Raw genomic sequence first — 12,356 nt, 5'->3', positions numbered from 1 at the left:
TGCTCACTGCTCTTCCCAGAACTCTCTATATCTAGGCTCCATGTTGGAAAGACGCTACCTACTTTATGAGTTGGGATTTCTTCCTCAGTCCTCTCTGGGATCACTGTTATAGGCACTCCCAGGGATGTGCCACCTGGTGATTCTAAATGTCATTGAGTGGCAACAGACTATCAACACACCCCTGGCAATATGAAGCTGGGAGATGATTGCAAAGATTTAGGGACCTGCTACTTCAATGAACTTGTTTGGGTCCTTTAATCCTCCCAGTGGTTAGGAGCATACTGAGATATTCCCTCCCAAGCAAAGGAGAAACCGCTGACATTTAGAACTCTGAACAAATAGAGGAAAGCCCAGCACCTGGTAGGCTTCTACTTGGGGCTCGAGAGCCAACTTATTCCATATCTGTAATCCATGGCTAAGAGGATGTCAGGGCTTTTGGTGGACACAGATTGGGGGTACACTTTGCTGTCAGTCTGAATGGCAGTACAAGGAGCTCTAAGCTTGGGCAATACAGCTACAGAAGTTATGCAGTTAGTTATGCCACAAACATCAACATGGAGGAGAGACAGTGCAGAACTTTTGGAATAGCATCCATCATCAATACCACATCCTGCAGAAAAGGATTCTATTACTATAGGATATGTACATACCTTGCATTTTGCTGGCCCACTGTAAGTTGAGCTGTGTCAGCCCTACTGGATTACAGTTAGACAGACCTAGAAGCCACTTATAATATAGAAATTGTGACCAGAATCAAAGAGTTTGAGTAAGGGGCACAAGCAAATAGCCTAGAAACCCAATGTTGTCCAACAGAATTTTAGCAGTGCCCCTGCCTCGTGTTGACATACCTGGTCATATGTGGGGGTGTGGCAGGTTCTGGATGACCAGCAGAAAAAGAAAGAAACACATCAGGGTCTGGTGTACATATGGGTTGGCTCAATCCATGGGAGAAAATTAGACAAGGGGGTCAGCCACATACGAGCCAACTTCTGGTGTGACTTTGAAAGAAAGTGCAGAGGAATAATTCCTTTCTTAGATCAGAGACTGGAGCTGTGCAACCAGTCATCCACAAACATGAACCTATGGGGGCCATGTCACATTCCCACTGCTTTGAGTAGGTGGTGAAAGGGCCAGAAGTGAGTCCACATGCCTCCTGCCAGCTTACCTCAAGCTCTGTCAGTGTTTTCAGAAGCCACCACCCCCCTCATCCTTCACCCTTACTGTCACATTTTTTTTTTTCTTGGGAGGGGAGGTTCAGGACAGGGTTTCTCTGTGTAACTTTGGAGGCTGTCCTGGAACTTGCTCTTGTAGACCAGGTTGGTCTCGAACTCACAGAGATCTGCCTGCCTCTGCCTCCTGAGTGCTGGGATTAAAGGTGTGCACTGCCACCACCAGCAGCACCCGGCAGCTGTCACGTTTCACAACAGCCAACCAGGTGATGTGTTTCAGAGCGCAGCGAAGAGATTCAAACCCCAAGAGCGGTCCATAACGTGGGTGATTTGACTTGGACCTTCCATGGAAGCTCCTTTTCTCCTTGCCGTGATGAAACAACTGACCAACGAAACCCAGGGAAAGATTTATTTCCACTCATGGATTAAAAGACACAGTCTGTGATGGGGGAGGCATGGTAGGGATTCCATATATATATTATATAATATTTTCCTCTGTGATGGGGAGGCATTGTAGCAGAAGAGTATTATTACTGGCCACATATAGATCTAAATCCAGGAAGCAAAGAGTGGACAGGAAATGGAGCAGACTATAAAGAATCCAAGCTAGCTCCACTATCCACGCCCTCCAGAGCCTCTCCCCACACCTAAAATTTCCACAGCCTTCCAAAATGGCACCACCAGAGGGTGACCAAGCATTCAAATATGTGAACATCTGAGGGACATCTAGTAAACACACATGTCCTCTATGGTCTTAGCCCTGAGTGCTCTAACCTTTACTCACTCTAGCTGTGCAGGGTCTCTTCACTCTTCCAGTCACATAACCAGCCACAGACCCTCTGCAGTAACTATGGAGAAGCCTGAATATATAAATCCTCATGCACATATTCTGAAGCTCCACCCTTTAATTAAAGTCATTCCTCTGTCTGACTGATTTTTCAATTAACTTTTTAATCTGTGAGAGCAGCAAGTCCCCCAGGGCCTAAGGTCAATGTCAATATGAAAAGCTATAGTCTAGAAGAGCAATACCAGCAAAAATAATAAAATGTACCTGCCACTACCGGTCAGAGACAGAATTAAAATGAGAAAAGAATGGTTTTTACATTTTAGTACATAAACTAAATGAATAAATATTAAGGATTTATTCATCAGCTTCAGCTTCTTTTGTTTTTAAAGAGATATATATATATATATATATATATATATATATATATATATATATATAATCATGTGCATGCCCAGTGCCTACAGAGGGCAGAAGAGACCCACACATCCCTAGAACTGGAGTTTCAGACAGTGTGAGCCAACATTTGGGTGCTGGAAACCAAAACAATTGCTCATAGTCACTAAGTAAGTCATCGATCCAGCCCACAAATTAGAGCCTCACTATGTAGCCCTGGCTTCCCTGGCACTCCATATGCAAAACAGCCTTGCTTCCAAGTTAGAGAGATCCACATACCTCTGCCTCCCAAGTGCTGGGATTTAAAGGTATGTGCTGCCATGCCTGGCCTTTTTTTTTTTTTTTGGTTTTTCGAGACAGGGTTTCTCTGTGTAGCTTTGGAGCCTATCCTGGCACTCGCTCACAAGATCAGGCTGGCCTTGAACTCACAGAGATCCGCTTGCTTCTGCCTCCTGAGTACTGGGATTAAAGGTGTGTGCCACCAACGCCCGGCTCCCAAGTCTGGCTTTATTCATCAGTTTTAACAGCTTTGCTCATGGCATTAATAGGCCAAACCAGTATTTTGAATCAGTCTACCTAATCCATTTGCTTTTCCATTTTTATTTATGTACTTTAAAGTTGTTACTAAGTACGCAATTAGGTGATATTTTCTTGATAAACTGCCAGTTTATCAAGGGTTGAACCCAGGGCTTTGTGCATGTCAAGCACTGAGCAGGGCAACCCTTGGCCCTTTAACTTTCATGTTATCTGGGTCAATGTTCTCCCATTTCAGCCTTAAGGATTTGCTCCAGTGTTTGCTAGTCACATGCTATTACATTTGCTTCTTGAGGTTGCCATAGTTTCACCTTTATTTCTGAAAATGATTCTTTTATCAGAAATGGAACTTTCGTTGACAGATATTTTTTCTTCCTTTCAGTACACGAAATACCTTGGGCAAGGCTGGAAAGAGGGCTTATTTGGTAAATGCTTACTGCATGAGTGTGACGAAATGAGTTTGAACCCCCAGAACCCGTGTGAAGCTGGCAAGGCAGTGCATGATTCCAGTACTCCCAGGGTGGGGTAGGAAACTCGGAGAATAGAAACCTTGTAGGTTCATAGGTCAGCTAACATGGCAGAGCAGAGGAGACAAACAAAATAGAGTGAGCAAGATTGTCTAGTGATCTCCACACACTACTTTTAATCACATCCTCAAATGCAAAAGTGCGAGTGCACACACACACACACACACACACACACACACACACACACACACACTTCGTAGAGGATGTGTGGGGGGGTCAGGATCTCAGACCACTGCCTTCTACCCAGCTTCCTTGATCACATTATTTATAATTATTTATAATTTCTGTCCTAATGGCTTTGATGCTAGTTCCACAACTCTATTTTTTTGGCGGGGGGGGGGTGCTTTCTATTAATTTTTCATTTTGTTGTGATGTTTTCATTTTCAAGATTTTAAAATTTATTTCATTTTTTTTTCAATATGGCTTTTTTTTGTTCTGCCAGTTAGTACTTGGAATCAGTGAAATCCCTAGGAGGCTCACTCTTTGGTGTTATTAAGAACAGTGCAGCAGTAGTCAGCCTAACTTAGCTGTTCACCGGACACTCTTCTGAGGACTCTACTTGGTGTGCTGCAAGGTTGAAGACTTTCCTGTGGCTTTCAGAGCAGAAATTCTTTCTCCTCGGGGAGTTCCAGAATTTTCATTCTCCCTGGCTTCAGTGATTCCCTTCCTAGTCTTGCAAAGGTTCTCTTTACAGACAACTAGATTGGTACTTCACCCGAAGCTATAGACAACTCTGTAATGCCCGCTGCTGGCTCTAGGATCAGCTCTTCTAGTTGTTTCTTTATCCTACTTTGTGCAGCGGATGACAAGCTGAAGCAGCGATGGTCTTTGACCCCCTCATCTCTCCCCAAACTCACAGTCAGTCCCTTTCTTTGCTGCCCACCAGCTGTTTGAAGAACACTCTATCATATAGTTCTGTTACACTCTGGTTTTTCCAACTGTTCCATTATGGGCAGCAGCAGACATTTCCATAAGATGTAAGTTTCAAAGCAGGAAACAAAAGTGAAAAAGAGATCAATTCTCACAGAAGCCAAAGCTAATCTGATTTATGTTGGGGTCATTGATAACTCATTACTATGGAATTAAGAACTATTCAAACACTTTTCATATTAAAAATGGAAGCTATCAACAAGTTCATACTGATACCAAATGTCATTATCATAAATTAGTCAGCTATGTATAGAGAGGATTAGAAAATGTAGTTATTAAGACCATGCCTGAATTGAGCGAAGGAAAGGGTGTCAGCCTTAACTTCAAAGAGACAAAAATGATGGCTTCTGTGAATCCACTCTGGCTAGCAAACTAAAGACAAAGGAAAAAAAGAGACAGGCTTTCAAAGTGGGTAAAGGGTAGCTTGAAGTTCCAAGTTAAGCTTGACATGTTTCTTCAGTTTGGAGGGAGGCACTCACTGCTCAGCAGGACAGCACAGAGCCCTTAACTGAACATGAGAAGCAGGACCTCCACGGTAATAAAACAGCCGGCCGACTCTACTTCTCTCTGTTGAAGAATGAACTCCTGCTGCCTTCGCTGCTCGCTTCTCGTCTTCCTGCTCCTTCCCTGCCTTTCTGATTTTTTAAAAACAGAGTACCAGCCTAGTATATAACACTGCAACTAGCCCAGATGACAAGCCTTATCATCAAAAGTGGACTCCTAAAGGCTGGAGGGATGGACGGCTTAGTGGTTAAGAGCACTGGCTGCTCTTGCAGAGGACCTGGGTTTGATTCTCAGCACCTACCTGGTGGCTGAAGACTCTTAATTACTGTTCCAGGGGATCTTATGCCCTCTTTCAAACTCAGAGGACACTAGGACAGTGTATGTTACACACACACACACACACACACACACACACGAGTGTGCAGGCAAAACATACACATAAAACATATTTTTCAAGAAGCAACCTTAGATGGAGTCATTAACTAGTAGAAGGCATAGAAGGCATAGGTTCTCAGATTAACAGCACATATCACATTATGTAGAATTTAAGTGGCATAATCCTGCTTCAGAACAGAAATGCAGAGTCTGAACACATATGACATTTTAATGCTAAAATTTTTTCCCAACAAGAAAATGTTGCAGATTTTTGGTGTCTTTGGTTAATAACTTGCTCGTGTTTAAGTAAAAATGGAGGAGACAAGAGCGATGGTAGGTGTCTCCTTTCATTTTTCAGGTAGTAGGAAGCCTGTTGAGAATACTGTATGGTTTGCCTGCCATTAGTGGTGATGGGAATTTCATGACCAAAGTCGTCCCAGTAACCCCTACATTCTGCAAATGGTCTTTCTTCTCTCCAGACATTCTTAGGTGTTTACTTTTAACTTGCTTTGCCATTATTTGCAACCCTCGGCAGAGAATAGCTTTTTCTAATTAGAGATTTTGAAGATAATCCAATTCCGTTGGCTCATATCATGTGGCACTGTAACAGTTTGTAAACTTGTCTCTGCTTTTTTCCACATTACCTTCCAATTTTACTCCCGTGGGCAGATGCTTCAAGTTTCCCTCAGTCCTCCCCTCTGTCTTTACTAGGCTGTCAGCTTGTTTACGAGGAACCTCAAAAGGCTGGTTCACGATTCACCTGGCCCTCAAGCTCTGGAGTTCTTTGAGGTAGCAAATATCCTTGGTAAGATAAACAAGTGGAGATCACATTTCCCTTACTCTAAGGTAGGCACAGCGTGTCCAATGGTGAGAACTGACCACCAGAAAACCAGTGTACTATCCTAAGAACTCTCTGCATGGGTTTTACTAAGAGACCTTCCTAGGGGAGGGCGGGCTGTCAAGAAACCAGATTCAAACCTGAGTTCCAACACTGTGGAGCCTAAGCACTATGGGCAAACTTATTGAGGGTCTCTGTCTCCTTGTTTTTAACACGGAGAGAAGGATACCATCTCTTTGAGGACCAAGGGAGGCTTAATAAGACCATGTCTGGCATCTGAAGTTCCTGTCCTTACAAGTCAGAGAACTCTATCCTCTGAGAACAATGTGTGGAGACCACAGCCAAAGCTGATGTCAGCAGTGTAGAGCTCAGGGCACAGGGATGTATGTCTTCAATGCCTTTCATTATTTTACTCCGGACTTGCTTTTCTCCACCTTATTATACAAGTCTGTTTTAAGAATTTAGGTCAACTTTAAAATCACCTTGGTAACTGCTCTACTGCTCAAAAGGAGTCACCCTTGAGGAGTGTCATGCTGAAGCAGAGCCTCGGTGGCCAGATCAGAGCGAAGGGAGGAGTGTCTGTGACCCAGGAGTCAGCCTCAGACAGGCAGAATTCCCTAGTTTTCCTCCAAGAGTTATTCAAGGGGACTGTGGTTTTGCCTTAAGCAAAACCCCTTTAACAGGCCAGCATCTCAAAGCAAACAAGGTTATTTTATTAGGTCCCCAGCAGATGAAAGCAGTGCTCCATTCGGCCTCTTCTCGGTCAATTAATGCATTAGCTAAAAACAAACCTTTCTGGAAACAAACCCACTGTTCTCAGCCGCTTCCAAAGGATTTGAGAGACAAAGAGCAAGCTTCAAATGCTACCCACTGATAAGAAAAATGATTCACAACCCATCTCAAGCCCAAGGTAGCACTCAGCTCAAGGGAGTGGACTCTTCAACAACAGTTTAGTTTTCACAATGACCAGGGAGTTTAAATTCATCTTTGAATTTATGTGATCCTTCCTGACTCACAGCAACAAGTTCCTAATAATTAAAATCATAACTATGTTGATTTGATAAAAGATTGGCTTATGATTTCTAGAGAAAGTGTTTGATATGTAGGAATGTATCAGTTGATCTTCATTTCCGGTTTTAACTCTAGTAGGCAGAGTGGGAGCCAGACTGATGGGACAAGCCTGTGTCCCCAGCCTGATGGCACAAGCATGGGTCCCCAGCCTGATGGGAAAAGTCTGTGTCCCTAGCGTGGTGACCCAAGCCTGTGTCCCCAGTGTGGTGACACAAGCTTGTATTCCCAGTCATTGGGTGCCTGAGAGCAAAAGATCAAAAGTTTTCCAGGTCTTCTAGGGCAACTTGGGAAAGACCTGATTCAAAACAAAAAAGCAAAAAAGGCTAGGGATACAGCTCTACAATAGGACATTTGTCCAAGGCCCTAGTGTTTAATTCTTAAGTATCATAAAAATCAATAACAGCAATGACAAAACAGACAACACAGTGGAGGAAAATACATTTATCAAAAACCCATCAGTTTGACTGTTCATCCGTGCATACTTCTAAATGATAACTTAAAATGTACAACAAAATTTAGAAGAGCCCCTCCCTTACAGAGCCCTGTTGGGTTTCAAGGGAGAAGCTGCCACTGTCCAGAAAAACACAAGTGAGGGTGTTGGTGCCGGAGACATTACGAAGCAGTAGGCAATTTTGTGAGCACATCTTGTCTTCCTAATACCAAAGGCTGAACCCACCGGAGAAGATTGCCGCCCCACAGCCCCCCTTGTGTCCCCAAGGTAAAGCAAAAGGCAAACACCCCTTTGTGGAAGACGCTTGTGGAAAGAACATTTTAGAAAGCTGTGGAAAAATCCACATCCTGAAAGCATTCGATTACCCAGAATTTAAAATGGGATTTTGCTCAGTGGCAAGAGTACAAATTCATCCCTGCAAGTCTGGCTTCTGTGGTCAGAGGCGAACGACGGCTTGGAGGGGAGGTTAATTGGGAAGGCAGATAGACTGGTTCTAAACCAGATTCATCAAATGCTATCACTGAAGTGCTCCCCATCTCTGCACCTGAAGCTTTCCACCAAGCCGTGTGTTCTGAATGCACACTCCGAGGAGGATACCAACAGTTTCAAGCGTAATTTGTTCCCCGTCTTTATTCCTTGCTCACTGAGTTATGTGCAGTTAAACATTTCCAGAAGACTGTCAAAATGTAAGCATCCCAAGGTTTACACAGGCCACACCATTAAATAACATATAAGTACGAAGATTTAAACATTGTTTTCCAGCAATGCTAAATATTTTAGCTAAGTAAAAACTGAAGCTTGAAATGCAATAAGCATTTAAACGACTCCTTTCTGTGCCAGAATTCTTACTTTTCCCTGTGCGACCCTGGCTGCTGGGATTAAGGCGACCCCAGGGAGCTCGGCAAACGGTTGTGGGTTATGAGGTGCAGCAGGGGCTTGGCGACAGCGTGCCACCCAGCTTCAAGAAACCCAGCCACGACTGGAACCCAAGAATCAGTGTGTTCACTTTGTGGTCAGCTTCACATTTTTTCCTCTCCTTGGAAAAAAATTAAAAAGGCTGCTACGAAAATTAGGCCTGTCTCCCACCTCCCAAGTAATCATGAGGTGGGCCAAGAGCACAGTTGCAGGGCTCCTGGGCTCTACACTAGGGGAGGCTGGTTCCCTTGGGGAAGGCCAGGAAGCATACAGCGCCTCAGCCTGAAGGAGGGACATGGTCCAGGGACTGACTGCAGCAATGACAGCAGTTGTGCTGTCACTTTGGGGAGAAGAAAAACTCAGAACAAATTTCACGTGGTTTTCACCACACGATGATTGCAGTCCAATTCTAGGCCTGTCATAGGCCTGCCACCCACCGAGCAGAAGTCATGGAAAATAGGCCTCCTTCAGACTCTCAAGTCACTGCCTCCTGAACAGAAAAAGTCAAGGATTTCAAGGAAACACAAGACAATGCAGTCCTATCTCTACCAACTTCTGGGTCTCTGGTTTCTTCTTATTCACCCTCGGCACTGCATAAGTCCAAGCAAAGCCAGGGCACTCTCTCATCAAACCCAACAGCTCGTAAAGAAATGGGTGGACCACGTACTTTTTATGAGACGTGTGTGGGTCAGTGTTTTTTTTTTTTTTTTTTTTCCACAAAAATCTGATCTTCTATAAAATTTCTAGCAAGTGTGGAAAGAGAATGTAAGAATTGGGAGGCATTCCTGCAGACTCTAAAACCCAAAGCTGGGGCTCTGTGTTTTATACCATCCTCATACAGGTACTGGTCTCTGAGGGCGATATAGGTGTCTGCAGGGGACACTATAACCACACCTGCTAGGGGCTGGTTACAGGTGTGCCTGCGAGGGCGTGGTCAGGGTGATGTAGTTTAAGAGCGAGGGCGTGCATGTGGGCTTCCCGTCTTCCATTTCATCTTCGGCTTGCTGTACTTACTGCTGCCCTGCCGGCTGGCTAGGTCACTCTGTAAGTAAGGCTTTTCCCTAATAAATACCCTTATATTTTTACCTGACTCCGTATTGGTAATTCCCACATTAGGTGTCATATCATGTGATGGAAAGTACTCCTTCGTTTGGTCAAACGGACGTGAAAGGAGTCATGTGTACACATGTCCTATTTCTGACAAAGATCCACACCTGCAACAAAAACTTACAGAAGATGTTGACTCTTCGCAATTGCAAAGTAACTCTGTGTGTGTTAGGACAGGGATGGGGACCTCCAGAGAGTAAGAATATTCATACAAACCCCAATAGATCAATCAGTCATCTTTGAGAGATGACTGCTGTTGAAGTTTAACTTCTTTTCCAAAATCATCACTGCGAGGCAAATATCAGCAAGGGTTAGATGCAGCAAAATATGGTCCTGGTATAACTCGGTAGTAAATTACAATAAATATCACTTCACACCAGTTCTTATGAAAACTTCCACTGAAGCTTTACATTGTTTGAAAGCATCGTGGTAAGAAATTATACCAAGTGGAGTTGGGAGGATGGTCCTGCCAGTTTCATGCCTGCTGTGTAAGCATGAAGACCTGAGTTTGGACCCATCAGAACATAGAAACCCAGGACTGCAGACACTCACGTTAGCCAAGAACAGGTGGTATGTTTGTGTATATGGGAACATGTGGATCCCTGGAGCTCATTGGCTAGTTAGGTAGCCAAATTGTTCAACTCTAATTCCATGAGAGTTCCTTTCTCAGTAATGAAGAAGGAAAGTGAGCAAGAAAGACATCCAGTGCTGAACTCTGGTTTCCATAGGCAAGTGCACACGTGTACATTCACACCTAAGTACGTACAGAGAAACATGGCCACATGAGCACATGTTTTCCAACACACAAACTGTCTCAAGTGTTAAAAGGTAACTAGGGCAAGGTATCAGTAGTTCTTTCCTTTCCCAGAGTGAAACATATGTTCTCCTACTCATTCTAGACCATGAAAATGAGCTCACAAATTACCATGAAAGATAATGCCGGTAGGAATAGGCTATCCCCAAACGTAGCATGAAGAAGAATCCATTATGACAATCATGTTTGCCATTCATCATGGAAACACACATGAGCAAGCAATCAGTAGCTTTAAAAATAGTTTATTTCCCACTTTGCAAACACACAAGCTTCTGACCATGATACAAAGCACCCCAGATTAAATAAAAACTTAGAGAACATTTGTCTGACATGATTCAAGATAAAGTGATTTTAAAGGCAAATGGGTGCCAGCTAGGGGGTGGGAGTACGCTTGTGCCAGCATGAGGTGGTGGACATTATTCTTACAGTGTCTGGTAAAAGTGGCAGGAATCAGCATGTGCTCATCATACAAGTATTAACCCCAAATCAGCACACTCAGGAGTAGGATTGTGTCTCAGTTTCTCCTGTCTCTCTAATAAAGAATGCCAAAAGCACTTCCTTAACATCCAAAACTTTTCCCTAGTAGACTTGGTACTAGTAAGAGAAGATGATTACTAAACATCCTCAATGTGGCTTTCATTATGAAAAAACATGTTTCACATAAACCTTTCATAATATAATCCAGAGGCCAAATTTGTGCATGTTTAAAATTTGAGTCGGGGCTGGATATTTGGGTTTTTCCCTTCCAGTGTTTTTCATTTTTATAAATATATACCCAGCTTTCTATTACCTTAAACATCCTCAGAACTCTTTGCTCTAGGAACCATGGTTGCCTTTCAGTAGACTCAGCGAGACTATAGACTATCATTCAGGTAGGAGACATCCCTAATTTCCTTTCAGACTTACTCTAGATCAAGTTAGTGTTGCCCAAATCCCAGTGTATAAAAGATACAAACACAGGTTTGTGGGCAGAGTGCCAAAGAATAATTAGGAATAATTCCACATGATCTTGGTACAAAAACATCCAGAAAACGAATGATTGCATTTAATATAGAAAGCATTGACCTGAATTTAAATGAGACAGATGCAGAAGGGGTGAAGCCACGCTTCAATCTGAGATGGGGCTCACTGCAGTTCCAACCATTCTACAGCCACGTCCAGGGCAGCCCTCCTACGGGCCCCCGCCAGTAACATTTGAGGTAGATGCTGACGGCTTGAAGAGAGGTAGGTAAAGTCCAAACTTGTTTTCAATCCCTGCAAATGTTGCAACTGCCAGTTTATAGCCTCCGACATGGTCAGGATTGGGAGCAGGCAGAGTAATCCGGGATTTAGGAGCTGGCTCGGATCCCATGGGCTTCCTATGGGAAAGAGTAAATCGGTATCAACTGAGTTTTTTTTGTTTTGTTTTGTTTTGTTTGTTTGTTTTTTTTTTAATCCCAGTAGTGCCGGGCATTGGTGGCACACGCCTTTAATCCCAGCACTCAGCACTCGGGAGGCAGAGGCAGGCGGATCTCTGTGAGTTCGAGACCAGCCTGGTCTACAAGAGCTAGTTCCAGGATAGCCTCCAAAGCCACAGAGAAACCCTGTCTCGAAAACCCAAAACAAACAAACAAACAAACAAAAAACTACAACAACAAAATCCCAGTAGAAACCAATAAAATGATGCAACGTGCAACAAAAATTAGATTCTAGTCAAGTGCGCACTCCCTTTGAAATGACCTCGAGCACACTGTCACAGGATCCAGACAGCCTCCTGTGATTTCACAAGAACTGAGCGCTAGAGGATGCAGGGGTTTAGCGGCACCTCACCACAACACTTACACTCCTCCGAAATCAACGTAGAACCATCGCTGCAGCAACTCATAAGTCAGCAAGGTGACACCAAACTGTGGTGAGGACCGGAACACACGGGCTATGACACAGATGGAAAGAAATAACAGA

At 43.7% G+C, this 12,356-nt stretch overlaps 1 protein-coding gene across 2 annotated transcripts in view; it reads right to left on the bottom strand.

The window, feature by feature from the left end:
- Positions 1-10,641: 10,641 nt before the first annotated feature.
- Positions 10,642-12,356, bottom strand: part of Slc25a13 (solute carrier family 25 member 13) — a 189,850-nt gene continuing 188,135 nt past the window's right edge. For both annotated transcript variants that reach the window (XM_027389891.2, XM_027389892.2), the window contains exons 17-18: positions 12,237-12,327; positions 10,642-11,773 (exon numbers count right to left, since the gene is read on the bottom strand). In XM_027389891.2, coding sequence (XP_027245692.1) covers positions 11,587-11,773; positions 12,237-12,327 — 278 coding nt within the window. In that variant the 3' untranslated portion in view covers positions 10,642-11,586. The remainder of the gene's footprint in view (positions 11,774-12,236; positions 12,328-12,356) is intronic.

The sequence above is a fragment of the Cricetulus griseus genome (genome assembly GCF_003668045.3).
Source record: "Cricetulus griseus strain 17A/GY chromosome 1 unlocalized genomic scaffold, alternate assembly CriGri-PICRH-1.0 chr1_0, whole genome shotgun sequence".
Classification (NCBI taxonomy): Eukaryota; Metazoa; Chordata; class Mammalia; order Rodentia; family Cricetidae; genus Cricetulus; species Cricetulus griseus.
Note: the sequence above shows the minus strand (reverse complement) of the source record. Positions and strands in the feature narration are given on the sequence as shown.